Consider the following 20,366-nt stretch of genomic DNA (forward strand, 5'->3'; position numbering starts at 1 on the left):
AAATTTGCAAATTTCTTTGTTGAGCTGATGATGTAAATGTTAAATAGACGCAGGGAAGGGGGCTGCAAAGGGCTCTCCTCGCGTTGTAATCAAATTTTACAAATTTTTCACAAATGATTTTGCATTGCACTCAAGTTTGGTGTAATGTTCATGTGATTTATTGGCTGAGTTGTCTGGGAAATTGGAAAAGTTTGATAACTCTTTTTCCTTAGCCCAGCTAAGGTAAACACAAAGTAAGGGAGAGTAGAAGCGGGTATTTGGATTCTAAGCAATTTCTACAACGGTGCGATTTATATACATTTTAAGTAAAATTGTCGAACTTGTTATAATATACCAATGAAGCCCACTTTATTGATATTCGCAAAGTCTAGATTGTGTGTTTGTGTTTCAAGAGTTTTGAATATTCTTATTTCGTATTTTTTCTGAAGGTATACGTTTAAAATTTTTAGTTGATCGGATAAAGCATGCAGATTTTTGAACAATCTTTGGAGCCCGTTTTACCCCTTTGGAGGTAGATATTTCCTAAATAATAGATTCCTAAATTTTAGTGTTAATTTTGTAAAGTGACTGTGCGTTGATTGCCTATCGTACTAAATTTTTGTTTATTACAAACCCATAAAGCCATTTCTTGAATTTTTGTTAAAAACGTTTTTTTGCTGATGCGTTCCCATCACTACTAGACTGCTTAAAGTGACTGTGAAGGACCAAAAATAACTAAGAAATACATTTTAAACAAAAATTATGTAGTATGGGTACAGTACGCTCGCGCCACTTTATGGACTTCTTTTTGATGGAATTCCTATTTTCTAGCAACATATTTTCATGTATGTATATACTTATATACACGCAAGTATATATCATACATACTCATGTATATTAAAAATACTACTTAATTACACGATTATCTATTTGAACCGTTGTAGAATAGGACTGATGATATATGTATATATCATACATACTTATGAATATTAAAAATAATACTTCATTTTACGACTATATATCTATTAGTAAGTATAGGACTGATGATGTGGTTCTAATACTCTCGATTGCCTGATTGGAGGGTCCGAGATTTGCCTGTACTTTAAAATCGCTTTATATTCAATCACAATCGGAATGGTCGTAATATTTTATTCTGTGGCAGCCAAGAGTTTTTGAGGGTAGTAGTTACAACTCGGCGCCAGCAGAGACGGCGACAGCGACGCGACATTTGTTTGAGCAAATCAATTAGTCACGATAGCCCACGGGATACTTTGCTGCCTGGGATTGGCACATCCGAGGAAGGTCGTAACGAGTGGTCATTGTTGAGTGGAATTCCTTCGCTTCTGCCCAGGACACAGGGGCGTTAATTATCGGGCAGACGTTAAATGAACGCGCACGGAGCGACGCGCTCGTCATTTAAATTTGCTTAGTGAGATTGCGTGTTGTGACATCGGTCCGCTAGTCTGTTCGTTAGTTTGCTTACCGGCCGGCCACTTTAGCTTCCGCTTCCGCTGTTTGCCTGTTGTTATCCTTAAAGTAATTAGTCGTGCGCAGGAAGTAACTGCCAGCACTAGGGGTAGGAGTAGCGTCTTTGTGGACACGCAGGCCATTCAAAGCGTCTTACATCTTGCATTAGATTTAATTACGTTGCGTTTTTGAGGCTTGTCTGACAAAACAAATGCCAAGTTATGGGACATTTGAAAACAGCTGGAAAGCAGCCCTCATATGTGGGGCTATCCACTTTAATAACCCAATTTTATATGCCCATAAAATCCGATTTTGCCATGCCTTTCGGCAGCGACCGACGCGTCGTATTTGGTCGTATTTGGAAAATTCGGCAGCCATATATAAAATACGGCTTCCAATTGTGTTTTATTCGCACAGCTGCCGCCTCGACCATTTTGATGGTCAGTGGTCCTTTATAAAATCTTTATGACGCAAGGCACTACTGACAATTGATTGATATATGGCTATGATACACAGTTTTAGCAAATAATTTTTTGAAATTTAAGGATATTTTCGCCAAATGACTTTATTATGCAAGGGCAGAACATTTTAATTGTATTATAAGGTTTAAGGGAACGCTTCTACTTTAATTCCGCAACAGCACTTTTATTAGTCGATGGACACAATATTGTTAGCTTTTCTTTTTAGCTATACTTGTGTTTGCTATTGTTAATATGTTGGGGTATAATAAGAGAAATCATAGAAGTTCGGTAATCAAGTGCATATGTATGTGTAATTAGTTATCAATTACAAGTACAAATGATTTTCATAGAGTTTCACTCATTTTGCTGTCCAACCTACACTTAACGACTCTTAAAAAAGGTTCCTAATACTGGTATTGATGGGATTTATTTGACATCGCTCGAACGTCCTCTTCACTCATTGGTCCTATCTATGGGGCCGGCTGGTAGCCAAAAGATGTGAGATGTGAATGGCTAAGATGGCTGATTGTTTCCTGCCCCTGTGTCTTCACTTTCCGACACTCAACCAGAACCAGAAAAAGGATGTAAAGCCTTCAAGCTTATGAAATTTCCTCCCTTTTTGCTCTCAAGCCATTAGCATAAAATAGAGGATAAGCTAAAGAAAAGTATCATGTAACAGTCGAGTCCGTGTTTTATAGTTTTTCTTAATTACAGAAATGTTGTAACAGCTCACAAAACAAAACTTGTCAGTTTTTGTGCCTACATAAAATCTATGATTGATGCGTTGACAGCCTGCCTTAAAATTGTATAAAAAATGATGAAAAAGCGACACTTTCCACGTATTATTTTCCAGTTATCAATGAAAGTTCTTTAACCAGCATTTCCCTGGAAAATCTCCTCTACAGCTGCCAGGAAAAGGTTTGCACATACATATGTAAATGAGTTCAGTAGTGAAGCAACCAGTACCAGTCCATCATAGCAGTCTTGCAATTTGAGTCGAGCGAGTGACATAATTCCCGACAGCGTGACGAACTTTGATTGATATGTCGCGTCCAAAAAGATCGGCGAAAGTAACGCTTGATGCGACAGGCATGGCGAATTTTACAACTCTCCGTTCTTTACTGGAGGCGATCTCACCTTTGTGAAGTGTCAAAAATATTTAGGATTGATCACTTGAGCAGCGTGCTTAACCTGATGTAGAGCGTCGTTTTTTGAATAATTTAGTAGCGGGCTTACATGCGCTTACAAGGGGATGTTAGAGCAAGCTGCCTTCGAATAGACTTGGGATTCATACACATGTGGGAAATTTTTAAATTGTGGAACACAATTGAAAGCGTTCAATGAAAGTGTAATGTAATTTGGAAAGAAAGCAATGCTTCTATTCCTATTACCTATTACCTTGAAGTAGTATTTTTTGAAGTTTTTTCATTGATAAATTGTTTTTCAAATCAAAATTTTAATTTTTTGGTAAAAGCTGCCCTTCCGAATTGTATTGCTTTTTAAACTTTCCGACGTCACATCTTTCTCAATACCTCCATCGCCTCCTGTTTGTAATTCTTGGATCAGATGTGGATGCCTTTTCGCGCATTTGCCGATGCCGCGAGTCCCATTCTTGTTCCGTTTCTATGGTTCTAGACGTAGATGTCCTTTCGCGAAAATCTTGCAAACGTGATTCGCGTTCAACTGCATTTTCACCTGCTCTATTTTCGTTTATCTTTTTTGATTGTGTGGTTATTTTTTTTATTTTTTTTTTGAATTCGATTCTACAATTATATTAATCTACGACTGAAACACTGAAAAACAGAATAAAAAGTGACTGCCAAACAACTGAAAATGAGCAGAAATATTCCAAAAAACGATGATTGAAACGGCATGAAACTTCAAACTTCCATTGGACTTTTTCAATATTGCCACAAAATGTTATCAAAATCGGCTGACCGATTTCGGCATATATAGTACTTCCATTTTTATATTTTTAGATATATTTTGTAGGTGAAATAGTCGAATCTGTCCCATTAATTTCTCTAATCATGTACTTTTAGCCAAAAACTATTGACCTACAAAACGCAAATAGAGAGATTATGCAAACAGTACGAGATTAATGTTATTAATCAATAGACCTCAATGTACCCATAGTTGAACTCTGACCAATGAGTAGATGAAATGCCAGCAGAAACCCAGAAAAATATTGGCACTTCTTTTTGCGAAAAACCGCAAACAGCTAACACACAGCTACCAACCCTCACGGGAAAAGAAAGGAAGAAGACTGCTCACCAAAGAAAGGTATTCAGGCGCATGGAGAAATGGAAAGTCGATACCCTCGAGGCACCCCACGATTGAGCTGGGATTGGTACCTAAAACATTTTGCAAGTCGACTGCTCGGCACTTACCCAAAAATGACATAAACAATCTCATTGTGCGCTCTCGAATCAAATGATGTGTGAGATATCAATTGTCAAATTGACAATGAAAATTGACAGATCGGTATCTGTACCGTCCTTCCGTCTACTGGAGCCTGGATGCTGCCTGCTCGCTGTTGTCTGCCGTTGAAGACTTTGCAATCCTCGCTGCTCACACCGTAATAAAATTAGAAGTTTATTGATTTGTCTTGACACTTTTTGCATTACGAGTACCTACATACACGTATGTATGTATATAGCATATGGCGAGATTGATGTGTGCGCTTATTTTGCTGCCATATTATCAATGGGAGTGGCCGGCTCTGGGCCCCTTTTACTTACCCCTTGCTGTTCTATAAAAATTATATGCAATTAGACATAAAAATCCGTTGACTTGCCAATAAAGTATGCAACTTTACGAGCTCAGTAAATATTTTGATGTCTAGCACAAAAATTATTTTAGTTACCGCCTAGACCTGCCGGCCCTTCTCAGTGCATGCTTTAGTGCTGCGCTCTGAAAAATATTGGGTTTCAGATTGCTAAAATGTCCAAGTACTCCGGATACGCGGACTCTGCTCAGCACTCTTTCGGTTTCCTATTATAAGCGCCATGATGTGCAGCATTTGAGCTGGGATAGGACACATAAATGTAAGCAGTTTTTAAATTCCGCTAATTATTATTAATGTTTTTTTTTAATGTGCAATGTGGTGGTGCTGGTGCTGATGACAAACCCGGATTAGGGCTGCAGGCGCAGTAGGACATTGAGTCAATCAGCACACCGATCAATTGCCTGTAATACTTGTACTTGTAAACAAATTAATACTAAGCTCAAACAAATGTTCAAGTCTCTTAAACAGATAATCGCAGTACTTCTGGAATATGGGAATATGTTAATTCAGGGATGTAGTATTTAAAAGTTGTAAATAACCTTGCCAATATGCGCAAAGAAACATATCGAGAGGGTTGCTTGACTAACTAATTACAAAAACAAGAAAGGAATGCTAATGTCGAGTAGGCTCAACTCTTAAATACCCTGTACCTCCCACCAAAAAGGAAAAATGAACAACAATTTTTTTAATTTATTTTAAAAAATTATATTAATTTAATTATTTAATTAAATCGAACAAAAAAATTTAAACTCGTACTTTCTCGATCTTAGGAGAATATGAATACCAAGTTTGGTTGTTCTAGCTCTTATACTTTCTGAGATCCAGGTGTTCATACGGACAGACAGACGGACAGGGCTACATCGACTCGTCTTGTTATGCTGAACAAGAATATATAGACTTTGTACTTTCTGCCTGTTACATACATTCGCACAGAACTAGTATACCCTTTCACCCTTTGGGTACAGGGTATAACAAAGCTGAGCATAGTTGGCAGTCGGACTATTAGTTCCCGGAGCCCCGCTTATCATACACACACATTAAACACATTTCTACAACGACACCTTGAATTAATCCTGGGAAAACAGTCGCTGCTTTTAATTAAATAAAGAGCACACACACACAACTTGCTTAGCTGACTGGCCTTTCTACACCTCGAGCTGAACAAGTCATCACTTGTTAATATTGCTTAAACGTTTTAGCGGATATTATTCTGTATGCGAGCAAACACACATTCACACCCGTTTATGGCACGCTGGAGGCGCCGGCATCCTCGAAAAATGAAAGAATATAATCAAACTAACTTTGTAACGAACAGGATATTAGCAAGGTAATCTGCTGAACAAAGGCGTAATGTATTTTAAATGCACTCGAGAAGACTCAATTCATATTTCAAACGTTTTGCTTTCATTTTTCTCTGACAAAGACAGCGGCGTCGAGTGGGGCCCACTGGCAGCACAGCCTCTGAGAAATTTAGGAAGCGTGTGCGCTCCTTCAAGTGAATTACATAGCAGCCCAGGAGGGCTGTGTGTGTGTGTGTGTGTGTGTGTGTGTGTGTGTGTGTGCAAGGATGACACCTGTGCATACACATCAGGCTGCGAGACAATGCCAGCGGTGCCGCACACTTTCCTCGCCGACATACACACATAGGAGTATCTGCAATCTTTCTCCAACTTTGTACCTGAACCTGGGCCTGTTAGCTTGTGCCTGGCCTGAGCCGCGGCAGCCGCGAGGAAACAAAAACATTCCCGCTTCAGAATCAAATTTGCTTTTGCAGGTGCCCAGAAAGGGCAAAGCAAGCAGTAGCTGTCAAAATATTTGTGCCAAATGAAATTGCCTCGGAAAATTAGGCGGATATCCGAGCTCTTGCTGATAATGTAAACGGCACGGCGTTAATTTGTTTGTCTTTATTTTCAGGCTCGGAACCAGGAGCATCTATATACTATATGTAACATCAGTGATGGCATTATCCAATATAATGAGGAGTTCTTCAAATTGGGAAATACATACATATATAGATTTTAGAACTAATTAGGATAATAATTAGGGATTATTTTTAAATAATTGAAGAAATTAATGAAGATATTACAGCCCCTAGATTTGGATACCTACGTGCATACATACTTCTTCGCATACATCCATTAATATCGGATTTCTGTTTATGCTTTTCCGTGCATCATACAGTTGGGTAAAGATTACATTTATAGCTATAATATGCTATTGAATTGACCTATCAAGGCGAAAGTTGCTACGAGGACATACTACTTGGTTACAATTAAACTTTCCGATCTGCTAATACAAAGCTGTTGCTCTTTGGGTTCAGGATAAGCAAAATGGGTTTCAAAATTTAAAAACCCGTTTAAATTTTTTCTCAAATTTAGAGCGACTGACTTACATACATGGATTTTTTGTAATTTCTATGGCGATTTATATTTATACCCTGTACCCAAAGGTAAAAGGTATACTAGTTTTGTGCGAATATATGTAACACCAGAAGAAGGCGTAGCATGTTTTTGATCAAGGTGTCAAGCCTTGTCCGTCTGTCTGTCTGTCTGTCCGCACGTCTTCTTTGTTTTATTTTTGTGCAAGTGAGTACAGGGTATTTAAGAGTTGAGTCCGCTCGATTCTTGTATTTCTCTCTTGTTTTATTTAATTAGTTCAATGAAAAAATGAAATGTAGAAAATATTTATACATATGTTTCTGTGTATTTGTGAAGTAGGTACAGGGTATTTTAAAGCCCAACAATCCATCAGGAATCTGACAATGTGAGTTCGTTCCTTGAGTAGGCACTCAGTCCGAATCACGCCGCAACCATCACGACAGAACCTTGATTACAAATTGTCAAAGTTATCATAAAATTGTATAAATGTCCAATCTAGGATAGGGAGAATATAAATTCGAGTTTTGAATATTCTAGTTCTTATACTGTCCCAGATACTTATATTCGGTTATATAGATGGACAGGGGACATGGCTTTATCGATTCAAATATATTATTATTATTAATTCGATGTTAGACCTGCTGACGTCGCCATGTCTCTTCTTTCAAGGCCCCTCTCTATTTTGAAAGACACTATAGAAGTGTACAATTTGCTGAAAATTGCAGAATATAGGGTTTCACGCGCCCCAAGTGTTTAGTTTTCAATTTAAAGTCCATCTTAGCAGGCCTGCCACAGTGTTTGTGTTTAGAGGATAGAAATTGTCACTCTCCTTAGATCGGGTCGAACATGTCCCATCAGCAATTGCCCATCAAGTGCGCAGGCCATTCAAATGCCGTCTTCCAACTGGCCTATAGCCAGGTCTGTGAGTCAGGTTACTATCTGGCCTCTGCCTGTCAGAGCGGGGAGCCAATGCTGCGCCACGGCGACACCGGCGACTGGGTGGGCACTTTTAAAGGGCACGATGGCCCTGTTTTCGGTGTGGACCTCAATGCGAATGCCACGCTGCTGGCCACAAGTGGTGATGATTGTACAGTAAGAATCTGGAATGCCTTGGACGGAGTCGAAATAAAGATATTAGATAAGATGCGGGTGGCTCGCTGTGTGGCATTCGATTCGAAGGCCGAATATCTGGTGGCTGGAAGTCAAAACTGTCGGCTCGTGCTCTATTCTCTGCAGCAATCTTCGACTGTAGCGCCGACTTTCTACCCTGGCGGACACTCTCACGGGGTGAGAAATGTTCTCTTCTGTCGGGATGATCGCGCGCTGCTGTCCTCCTCGCACGATCGGACCATTCGTCTCTGGGATCGCCTCAGCCATCAGCAAGTACACCACCTTGCTCTGCCACACCATGCCAAGTCGCTGGAGCTATGCGCGGATAGGGAGACTGTGACTATAGCCTATAGCAAGAAAGTACTTTTCATAAATGCAAACACATTCGAGGTGCTTCTATTGCACCACATGGTTTTCCATTTGAAGGGCGCCTCGTTGCATCCACAAAAGGAAAGTTTCGTATGCGCGGGTAGCGATCATTTTGTTTACAAATGCGACTACAAGAGCGGAAGTATTTTGGAATCATTTGAGGCACACTGCGTAAATATACGCAGCATAAAGTACAGTCCCGATGGCGAAGTCTATGCCACATCAGCGAACGATGGGAGCATACATCTGTGGCAGCAAAATGTCGGCAAGAACTACGGACTTTGGCGTTCAGTGGAGACGCGAAACGAGCAGTTGAATGATAACGTCTAGGTTGCTTGGATCTCTACTGTACCTCGCACGTAATCCAAGGCCCAACGCGGCGCTTCTTCTTTGTGTCTGCTTTTATGAACACACAAAAAATAAAACCTGGAAAGATCATGCGACTCTAAGCAACTCTCACTCTCCAATAAATGTGTTTGCTGCTACGCGAGCGACGCGTCGCAGTCCTCGGCGGTTACCGACATTGCGTTGTGATTGAAACCCCCAATCTAACCAAATCCATCTACCTGCGCTCACCCTAACTACCTGATAGCGTTTGTTGCCCACTTCTAATTGCTCGTCCAACCTGTTTTCATATTTTTTACGCGGTTCATTTACCCAGCGGTTCCTGAAAGGATTTCGAGGCCCACACAGCCGCTTTGACGTTTCGAATGATTCGTTTTCTTTATTGCTTCTATTGCGTTTATGGCGTTTCTCACCGATCGCAGTCATAAATGCCCTTTTATTATTATTTATACAGTCGCACAATCGTCAAGGAAGCAATGCCCTCTGGGCATTAGATGGTTCAAGCGGGTCCAACTTGGGGTAGCTTCATAAGATTCTTTCTTCGCCTCCAATGCTGATAATAAAGGCAAACAGACAAGGCAGAGATAAAGATACAGAAACATAAAAGTCGCTATGTATGTATGTATGTATATGTACTCGTACATATGTAAGTGTTTGTAAAAGTACATGGAGCTCTTGGGTAAATACCTGCCTGTCTGTCAGCACTCGAAACAAATATTACGTATAAAGGAGCATCTAGCCATGACCTAAGATTTGCTTCCACGATCGTCGACTATTCGAAGAGATATGTACGAGTATGTGTTTGCTTAACGCCAATCGCTTTGACTTTACATAAATATTTATTAAGTTTTCTAGCTGCTCTGCGCTTGTGAAACTAGTTTTCTGTGCTGCGCATTCTCAAACACGTTTTCCACGCGTTTACCAGGAAGCCACACTAGCTAAGGGACCTTTTCACACAACTCTCGGTTGCAGGGTCCTCTCGTGGCTTTGTTTATCTTCTGTTTGTTCTAATAAAATGCACTCGAAATGAGTTGTCATTATGGGCCCATATGCATTTTCAGTTATCTATTGTGGTGGGCACAAGTGCTCCTGAGTGATTGATGATTGCAGCACGGTAGCCAAAGGATCTGTCAAAGGATTTATAGCAACGGTAGCTACTACAAATATTTGCATACGAGTATCACGAACTGCTCCGTCATATTTACAGTGTACTTTAAAACACATCAATTAAAAGTATATGTACTATATATGTAACAATAAGTCATTTATGAATGTCCGAGCTAATCAAAAAAAGGCTAAGTTTTGTCAAATGATTGGTCATACTTGTATGTTTTTAAGAACTGCTCGCAGACTGTATTTTCGATAAGAATAATATCTGCTATTCCGAGAGAATTGAAGCTCCTAGTAAAGGAATGGCACTTCAACATATAACTTTACGCATGACTAACATTGAAACGGCTCTGCAAAGTTACACCAAGAACTGGGACAAACCCTTAAATATTCTTAGCCATATTGCACCTGCTCATATTCTTGGCCAATTTATAGTTGCGGTCACAGTTCGTGCGTTAAACATTTTTATGGTAATTTCCTTACGATACGGCACTATACGAAATACATATGTTACGGCTTTTCGGCAGTTACGGTCCGCGAGCACACACGTGCCTTACTCGTAGATATACTAAGTATACTATAATTCAATAGAAGCAGCGCATAAAGCAACAAATTTCAAGTATCATATCTTCGGGCTAACGTCCGAGGGGCCAGAACCACGGGGGTAATGCTTTACAGTTGATTATGTGCTATGATAAGAAGTCATTGGAATTGAAATTAGTATAACGTATATTTTATTCAGAACGACTTTACTGCTTAGTAGTAAAGATAAAGTTTGGAAAGTGACCTTCAATTTGGTATTATTAGTTTTATTTTAGACAATTATATCTTGTATCTTTGGAAACTTATCTTTAAGTAAACAAGATAGTATTGGTAGTCACCCAAAAGATTAGGGAATTTTTTGAAATAATGTCATCTCTTACCCGCAAGTTCCAAAGGTATGTAATCCTTTTTTGAGCTGCCCATACAAATAAAACTGTTGTAGATATAATATTATAATTTTCCACTTGAAAACCACGTCATGATGGTACCTCTATATGTGTATTCCCTGCTATGCATTTTTTCCGTGTGTTTACACAGCAAAAAGCAGCCCATATTCCCTCGACATCCCGGAGATATTTCATCAACGCGAGTAAATTACTTAAAAGGATCACGAACTCGCGAGTGCGTTACCCCATCCTGTGTGTTTTTCTTGAGTTGTTTATGTTTAAGACATGACTGCAATTCAATGCCGGCAGCATTTTCAAATTTGTTAAAAAGTGTGTAAATTTTCGTTCCTTTTTCTGTCTCGCTCGCTACGTTTCAGGAAGGTTGGAGGGTGTGTCCTTTAAACAAAACTGCGGTGACTGCACTTCAGTTCGAGCTGCACGGGCACTGATGCTGCCTAATCGATCGGATCGCTGACGTTGCCTATCCTTTGGGGTGATTGCACTCATGGAACGGGCATTGTTAATTGTTATTTATACAGGACACATTTTTTCTTTTTTTGTGGAAAAGCCAAGTTTCTCGTCGATGTGTAAGGGTACAAAGCAAATGATGTCTTTAGTTGTGAACTGCAAGCTGATACAAAGGCTTGCTCGTCTTGGCTTTTTGTGTTTTTAATTACATTTGTGCAAACAATATAAATCGTGTTTTATTGCTTTGGCAGTGCAATTTAATTTTTTACGATTTTGCACATAAAATAGATAGTGGCTTTGTGTAAGAGGCTGTTCTAAATGATCATAAATAATTCTCTTCACATAGAAACGGCAGAACATTCCCATAGAATCAAAAGTGAAACTTGCTTACTACCCCTCCCCTCCCCCCTCTCATGGCAAGAAAACAAAACAAATCGGTGTGCTTCTAGGCAATGTTTAAATTTTAAATGCACATTTGTTCGTATCCCCAAATAAAATCAATCTGTTTCCGTTATTTCTTCGCTTCCAATGCCCCAGCAACGAGCTAAAGAAACAGAGCCATTTACACCATTGCCAAGTACAGCTCCACATGCACATATACAAGAAAAAATAAAAAAACGGCCATCTCTCAAAGAAGCGTTGATCATTTGAATTCGAGGGTTGGCCACGGACAGAGCGCTCTCTCATGTTTTGCTGTGGCAACGCTGTGCGGTGGTTGTTTGACATTATGCTTTGCGCCGTAGTTCGCCACTGCGCGAACGACCAAACAGTCTACTGAGTGAGTTCGTTGGACGAAGTTCGAGAGTGTTGGTAGTGCGCAGTGCGCTTCGTTAAAAGAAGACATATCAACATTACTGAAACAAAAGTAAACTGTACAATTGGTATAATTACAAAGTTCATGTACTTAAAATACGAACACAGTGTTATAAGATCGCTCTCGTACCATTTCAAACAAAAATCTCAATTTTAGAGATTGAGTGAGTGGCGTTTGCTACCCATATTGTGTGTAAAAAAAACCAAGTGCATCAAATAAGAACGACAACTCTTTTGTTGATATCGAACTCATAGAAATATTGATAGTAGGAGGAAAGGTTTTACTTATTTCCAAAAATAAATACACTGGCAACGCGTGTGTTGCAACGACTCTCTCACTCTAAGTGACTGAGTGAGTGAGTGACTGTGCGTGTGTGTGTGTGTGAGTTGCTATATAACGCCTAGTGGAGACTCTGTGGCGTTTGTGGGTTTGTGTTGGTGTTAGTGTTGGTGTCTGTCCCCTCCGAACAGTACAGGCATAGTCACAAAACAAAAGTTTTGGCGCCAATTTTTTGACATTTCATTTCGTTAGCTGATTCGCTGAAATCGCAGCCAAATAGCAAAACAAGTGCAAGACTAAAGTACAAACTGCGTCGCATAAAGCACCAACAAAACCAAAAATCAAAACACACTAAATCACACGATGGTCAGTGCACGCGTTCTCAATCCCGTGGTGCTCAGTGAATTCTGCAGGATGAGTCCGGCGATAAATCGCAATTTCCCCTGCCGCAAGTTGAACAGGGTCAAGCGAGACTTGTTTGGAACTGCCCATTCGAATATCTCGTCTGGTGATGCTGCCAAAAACAACAGGTAAGTGTATCCTCATGTCGTACACCGCGCAATTATTCAACAGCAACTTTTACTACATTCAGGCACTTTAATGCCGAGCTGGAACGCCACCAAGAACAGGCAACACAAAAGTGGGGCTTTGATTTTCGCTCTGGATGCCCGCTCAGCGTCAGTTCGACCTTCGTTTGGGAGCGTGTGAGCTCCCAGGAATCTACCATTGCGCCTGAGATGTACACACTCACACGTGCGGCTCATGTGCGGCCGGAGCCTTCGGAGGCCAGTGACCTTGATCTGCTGCTCAACGAGCGCGCCGATCGTGAGCATGTGACAAATTCGTCCCTGGAGTCCACTACAGATAATGAGTCGGGCTTTGACTCGCTGCTCATGGACTTCCCCATGCCCAGTAGCAACAGCGCCAGCAACGGTTCCTCTACGTCCACGGGATCTTTGTCCTGCTCGCCACCCAAGCGACAGCTCAAAATCACAGGTAAGTTCTCATAGCATACTTTATAAGTTGCACACTAGGGCATTCGAGCGTCAAATGAATGTTTGAAGTTTCTTGTAAGGTGCAATCAAACGTGACGCTGGGAACGGTGGCCACGGCTTCAGCTCGGACGTAATTTCCGCTCGTGTTTGTTTTTGGTCGTTACAAAACAAAGTTCCCATAACGTGTTCAATATTGAACTTGATTAAACACACCCTTTGCCTTCATTGGGTTTTTGCGTAGGCGTTGCCCCGCCCTTAGCCAAATTATATGTTAATTTTGTTAGTGCCCAGACGGGCCTTACAATTGTAGTGGGTATGCCAATGCTTGTATGCTTTGGGTATGGAAATCCATGCCATACTTTCAGCTGTTTTTGAATGATTTATCCGATCATCCCATCCGAGCGAACAGCAAAAGGTAAATTCGAGCCAAGGAAATCACATGCCCTGCAGCAACCCTCTCTATGCTTCGACTACAGAACCGATCTGCCGCGGGGGTTGATTTGAACACGAGACCCGCAGCATTGCATGCATGAGCCACCGTCTTTGTATGCATTTTTTGTCTGTCTGTCTGTCGTAAATATCTGTGTTGTAAATGCTAACAGCTGTGCCTTGCTTTGCGTTGCTCTATCGGCTGACCTCATTAGCAGAGCAGCTTTTTGGGACCACAATGGGCCGGCATTTGAGTCTTGGCTGCTTATCGCAGGCGATTGCTTTTGTCGCTTTTCAGTGTGGCAAAGCGAAAAAGTCATTCACATTCGGTTCTTTATGCACCCGCATGTCCAGTTTTTAATTATTTTAATTACAATAAATGTATGCAATGTAAAAAAAATGACAATAGCCAAGTTTATAGCCCTGACTCGTACCCAGCGAGGAGGAACTGCAGTATTCTGTTCAAATCTAGCTAGGCGTGTAATTTATGCAACTGTTTTGGCCATGTGGCCCACAGTAGACGTATTCGCTTTCACTTGGTGCATGTAGGCATAATCAACCAGTCTAGCAGTCTACCTGACCTTTGTGCGCTGTTTGTTGTCGTAAGCGCCGTCTGGTAGTCTGCCAGTCATCAACCCTTGTGTACAACCCTCGGCATTAGGGCTGCTTGCCACGTGCCACCATTTCAAATCAAATGTGCAAAAGCAGGCGGCGCCGACAATCCCTGAGCCTGTTATTGATGTGGCAGGAAGTGTCCGTACCACAGCTGACTCCGATATCTATATCTTTAAAATAGTTCCTTTGAATTGCGCTAACGTTTATTTTCCCTCTTCCTTCCTTTCAGAGTTCATGAAGGAGCGCAAGCGACTTGCGCAAGCGCCGAAGAAAATCTCGCCAGCCAAACGCCTGCGCACCAGCTCCGGCAGCAGCCATAGCAGTAGTATGGTCGCCTCCAGCCTGAACGCCTTTCTTGGCGGACAAATGAAGCGTCGGCGCAATAATTGAACACATACGGCAAAAACGCCAGCCAACCAACCCCACTTGCAATTTGCAGTTTACAATTAGAATTTGTAATTGTATTTTAGTTTCCTTTTTAATACCAGTAACCCATATCGATAGCAACCGTAGTTCTTAAGTGGCTACCCTTTTTTCGTTTTAACTCACCAATACGCAATTTTATAAACTCATTAATGCAGGTAGAAAGGGCTCAAGTTGCGAATATTAACTATTAGTCTATTCTTTATTAGTCTATCATATATAAGAATGAGCATTATGAAACTTTGTAGATTTCTCTAGTGAGAAATGCCATAAACTAAGTGATTAGCTACTAACGCAAACTCGATAAACTACATGTACGAACGACCCAATGAAAACCATAACCATGAAAATTGCACTAAGAATATTTGTAAATTTTAAAGCAACCATTTGTTGTTGCTTATATAATTTGCTATGGTTGTGCAGAACTTTTCGTGGCCTTGTAATATGGAATATTTTTTGTATATTGTATGAGCAAGGCCAGGACAACTTTTGCCACCTAGATAAACTCTCAGCGATAAATTTAACAAATTTAAAGGTTAAACTTATTGCTATGGAGTTTTTAGTGGAAACCAAGAATCTTAACCACCATGATCCTTAATAAGTCCAGTGCACAATTACATAAACAGTTATGTATACTCCACATTGGCAACCAATTCGTGCGCCCTTGCCGTTTCAATTAACGCCAAGTGCATTCGAATTGAACTTTTTCTTTTCCTTACAACATTTTATTACTCAATTTACATGCTTTGCTTTCCATTTGTTGCTCCTTGTTGGCACCTCTTTTTGCTATCAACAGTGTACAAATGATATACAAAATGATGTCTATGCATGGGCAGAGCCCATGCTGATTACCTCTTACCCTACATAAGCTACCCTATAAGTTAACTAAGAACAAACCCAAAGTATTTACATAATATTTATATATAATATTGTACGTAGGCTAATATACACCATATACATACAGCTTCAATAATAAAGTGAAAAACGAGAAAAAATATTATTCAACATGTTTGTTGTATCGAGACAAGCTCATACAAGCTTCTTGAATATGTATTTGTTATTTTTATTTGATATTCGCTTTTTGGCATAGTCCATAAATTGTTTGTAAAATTTATAACCATAATTCTGTTCTAAAAATAAAACGTTTTGACTTTTAGTGAGTAGTAGAGAGTAAAGTTTTGTTTTTATTTTTTATTATTTTTGGTATGTTGACCAGAGTTCCATTATACTTGTATTTATTTATGAATGTTTTTCAGTTGCATAATTTCTTTTTATTTCCTTAAATCAATTGCATTTGTAACCATACAAATTTCACTAGCAGCATTAACTAAATTAGTCTGTAAAATTATGTACTCGTATATAGGATATCCCAAAGCAGTCAATAATCAGAAATCTTTACGCCTTGCATCATATGTAAGTAATGGAGATAGCTCATCTACTTTGTCTATGTACAACTCGACCATTTTAGTTTGAGCACACAATTACTTTCTTTTTTTAAGTGTGAATCAATGAACAACTGTTTGCCAATAAAACAATGTAAGTGGCTGAAGAGGTGGACTTCTATATACAATATATCGTAAAGTTGTAATAGGAACCATCGGTCTATAAACATTTATTCTTTTCATATTCTTAAGAGATATATCGGGTAAACATTATATTATGAAAAGCTTGTCTTATACTTCATGTATGAAGTATAGTATACTGTACATACGCCGATCCCCGATCGATGCAAGGCAGGGAAATGTGTAAGTGAATGGTATTCGCGAATATTGTCAATTGTTCGCAATCCCTGAATCCGACCGACAATCGTCAGACTGTGGCTACCCATTTAATCGAATTGTTTAATTTGCTTTACACGAATGTTTATGCCTATATGTAAGTATATACAAGAACAAAACATAAGCCAGCCCGTTGGCATCAACTATTTGCTTCCAGTCGCCTTCTCCTCCAATTGGGCCTGAATTTGCTTCACATTTTGGCCGCCTCCATTGTTGTTGTGACGCTGAAAGAACGCATTAATCGAGCTCATGGAGCGGTACTCGAGATTATCGCTGACATGCCAGTCCACGCTAATGCTTTGGTGCCTACCAACCGGATTGCGGGTCTTCGTTTCATTGTACTTCTCCAGCAGGTGGAGCAGGCAGTCCTTGGTGGTGTTGGCGGCCTCCTCCAGATTCACTGTCTGATGTGTGTCGGGTAGGCCGATGGGTACATCCCGACTCATTTGATTGATGCGGAACTTGGCTCTCCGACTGCTTGCCGATTCGCTTATAATGATGTTGTTGCTCTTGCTGGAGGTTTCAGCTTCTGTTGCTAATGATGCTGCGGTCGATGCCGAACCGATGTTGGATTTTTGACCCTGCGATTTAATCACACTGGCATGGCTCTTTGCATTGGAGGTGTTGGTGGTGGACTTGCTGTAAACAGAATGCGTCCACTTTTCACTGCCGCCATTGGTCAATTTTGGGGTGTCCTCTATGGATTGCTGCAGACGTACGGATAACGAGCTAGTCCTTGTCTGCCCATCGTCGTACTGAGAAGCGCTTTTGGAGCTGCTGCTCACACTTTTGACCAAACTTCGGACGCCTGTTTGACAGCAACTGCTGCTCGTGCGCGTGGATGTTGACCATTTGTTGCCCTCTTGCGTCGTAGAATTCCTCGTAGAACTTGTGTGGCTTCTACTCGCTGCAGCAGCCCCCAAATTGTTGCTGTTGTTGTTGGCGTCGCTATTCGGGGTCGTTGTGGAGGTGTTTCCCTTGCCCAGCTTTGTATTGATATCGGCGAGCATCAGCAGATGATCCGAGAGCTTGCGTATCTCATCCGCCAAGTTGACGCGCTCGCCCGACGAACGTCTGCCCAGGAGGTAGGTGGTATCCGAGTTGCGCCGATCGAATGTGTGCAGGTAGCTTTTCATGCTGCGCTGCTGCTGTGCCGACGTCGCACTGCCCGAGAATCCTTCGAAGTTGTCATTGAAAAAGCGCTGTGGTGAGGGTGTAGCCGAACTATAGGAGCTGCTGGGCCCAGCTCCGAAAGCAGGGAATAGTTTTTCGCGAGACTCATTGATGGGTGTGGCTGCTGATTGGGGACTGTCATTACCGCCGCTACGCGCTTCCTCATGTGCCCCATCGTCATCGTTGCCACGTTCGTCATCTGTGATTGTGGCTATCGATTCGCAGGGTGAGGGCGAACAAACTGCAAAAGCAGGCAAAGATTAGGCGTTATTCATGTCATTTGTTTATCTCGCATTGTAGACACACTTATCGATTAAGATGGAGTTACTGTTGTTAGCAACATTTAAGCATTGAAGAGACCGAAAAATAATGTAGGAGATCTAACAATGAGCATGCTTATGAGTTTCTTCGTGCACCCCAAATTCAAATTAGTTTTACCAGAGATACCTGACGGACAAAGCACTGTGTTCACCCAATTTTTATATAGTACGTGTATGATATTGTTTGCATGAGGAATTTCGAAGTGAGAATTACTTGAATACCACTCTGGGCACGCTTACCTGACTGACTGATCGTGAGCCGTAACCAGATGGCTCGTTTTATTTGCCATCTGTTGAGGCTAAGCATAACCTTGGTATGTATGGAAATATGTAAGTATGTATGTAAGCGCGAGCTGTTAGGGAGTCGGGCTTTTGTAAGGTATATAGTACTATAAGAGCTGGAGCTCTTTCTAGAAATAATCAAAACTATAATAGGCTTACATAAGCGATCGTTTGGGTCGTTTGCTCACATATGAACATGATATGTGAAATTAAGTATAATTTCTGGGTTTGTGTATTAAAAAAGTATATATATATTTTTGGTTTCTCTTTGTCATTGGCTGTCTCTATCACAGTGTAAAATTGTCTAAGCACTTACAAATATAGCAATATGATTAGTTGTTTGCCTGATCGCGTTTATCTGTACAGTTACTTAAATAATTTAAGCTAAACACATCCACTCACACACACATTTAAACAGTTGCAGGCATGCCATACAAGGCACAATACAGATAAATTAATATAGATAGTAGAGTCAAGATAAGTAGAACAATGCAATGAGGCAGGCATGCAGGCCGTTCTCTGCACTTCTCACAGACTTCTCTTGGGCTCGAATTACCTGATCAAAGTGCCTGTACTATCTGTCATTTGAGTACATTCAAGTTAACAACAACAATTAGTTTACAGTTAATTATGCCGTTTACAAAAATTAAGTTTTGGCTGCTGCTTTTCCCGATCTCTTTGCTGGCCATGTGCCGACTCACTTCCCGTGAATGAGGGCATGCCGTTCGCGCTGTCGTTGGGAGCCGCGACAGTACTCACCTCGGGACGAGGAGATGCTGTCGGCGCCATGAGCCCGACCCGGATGTGGAAAGCTGGACTCGCTGAGCGGTGTAATTACATTACCCTCCACGTCGAACACGTAAGGGCTGTTAGGATGCTCTTCCCAGCGCACTATGAAATTCTTCAGATTGTCCTTGGTGGCATCCAGCTCTTTGTCCTGAAGGCGGACGGGATTTTAAGTTGGCCAGAATGCAGATGAAGAGTCACTTACCTCCAGTCCATGTGCTTTCTTATCTTCGTGCTGCGCCGACTCCTCCTCTGGATCATCATCAATTGTCTCTGTAGAATCCTCTGATGACTCTGAGGCGACTGCCGCAGGCGAGACGGATTTAGGGCGTGATTTAACGCCCTTCATCGATGCCGTAGAAGCAGTCCGTGGCGCTGGAGGACGTTGTTGTAGCCATTTGTGTTGCAGGCACTCGGCGGCTGTCATTCGAGTGCTGAGAATTGTGAAGTGGAGAGGGGGATGTTTTTGGTTGATTAAAAGCTACACCCAGGGTCTATGCTCTAATTACAGAGACGCACTCACGCTCTCTCCTCACCTTAGGTCTTTCACCAACAGCTTGGCTATGAAATTCAGACACTCCGGGGAGATGCTACTAAAGCATTCATCCTCAAAATCGTACTTCGCAATGGTTACATTTGACATTGTTTCAATGTCGTTCTCGCCCATGAAAGGCGAAAGACCTGAGATTCTGTAGCCGTCGTTGTTGTCGTTGTTGTTGTTGCATCCAGTTACACATATGGAGTCATTTTTGGTTGATGGGTTGTTTGGTTGTTGTTGTTGCGGTGGAGTCAATAAACATGAAATGTGAAAGTAACAAGAACAAATTAAATAGACTCATAAAAACAAGAGCAAGCTAATTAACAAAATTAAATTTGCGTTGCATTCAAGAATATGCAAAGAGTAAAACACTGCGAGGACGGCCTCTGTGAACGCGCCAAACAATTTCCGACAATTTGGTTATTTAATTCTTCCTGGCTGCTGTGCGTACTTTCGTAGATTTTTAATTAGTTAGATACCTTTACCTGCAATTGCTTGGGGTGGGTGGATACCAGACAACCCTTAAGAAC

General features: G+C 41.1%; 3 protein-coding genes across 3 annotated transcripts in view; 2 read left to right on the forward strand and 1 right to left on the reverse strand.

The window, feature by feature from the left end:
• The first annotated feature begins 7,892 nt into the window (after window positions 1–7,892).
• Window positions 7,893–9,001, forward strand: LOC115634382 (serine-threonine kinase receptor-associated protein). Its single transcript, XM_030532066.1, has one exon. It carries the CDS (start codon window positions 7,920–7,922, stop codon window positions 8,880–8,882), a length of 963 nt encoding a protein of 320 aa, XP_030387926.1. The 5' UTR covers window positions 7,893–7,919; the 3' UTR covers window positions 8,883–9,001.
• Window positions 9,002–12,199: 3,198 nt separating this feature from the next.
• On the forward strand, window positions 12,200–15,959 carry LOC115634793 (cyclin-dependent kinase inhibitor 1). The gene is made up of 3 exons (XM_030532700.1): window positions 12,200–13,027; window positions 13,090–13,493; window positions 14,766–15,959. The coding sequence occupies exons 1-3, from the start codon at window positions 12,861–12,863 to the stop codon at window positions 14,924–14,926; spliced, it is 732 nt and encodes a 243-aa protein (XP_030388560.1). The 5' UTR covers window positions 12,200–12,860; the 3' UTR covers window positions 14,927–15,959.
• Window positions 15,960–16,205: 246 nt separating this feature from the next.
• The window catches only part of LOC115634791 (serine/threonine-protein kinase DDB_G0283821), a 43,118-nt gene continuing 38,957 nt past the window's right edge, over window positions 16,206–20,366 (reverse strand). Inside the window, exons 7-10 of the mRNA XM_030532699.1 lie at window positions 19,835–19,987; window positions 19,504–19,732; window positions 19,272–19,449; window positions 16,206–18,151 (exon numbers count right to left, since the gene is read on the reverse strand). Coding sequence (XP_030388559.1) covers window positions 16,881–18,151; window positions 19,272–19,449; window positions 19,504–19,732; window positions 19,835–19,987 — 1,831 coding nt within the window. The 3' untranslated portion in view covers window positions 16,206–16,880. The remainder of the gene's footprint in view (window positions 18,152–19,271; window positions 19,450–19,503; window positions 19,733–19,834; window positions 19,988–20,366) is intronic.

The sequence above is a fragment of the Scaptodrosophila lebanonensis genome, unplaced genomic scaffold, assembly GCF_003285725.1.
Source record: "Scaptodrosophila lebanonensis strain 11010-0011.00,11010-0021.00 unplaced genomic scaffold, SlebRS2 tig00000001-arrow-pilon, whole genome shotgun sequence".
Classification (NCBI taxonomy): domain Eukaryota; kingdom Metazoa; phylum Arthropoda; class Insecta; order Diptera; family Drosophilidae; genus Scaptodrosophila; species Scaptodrosophila lebanonensis.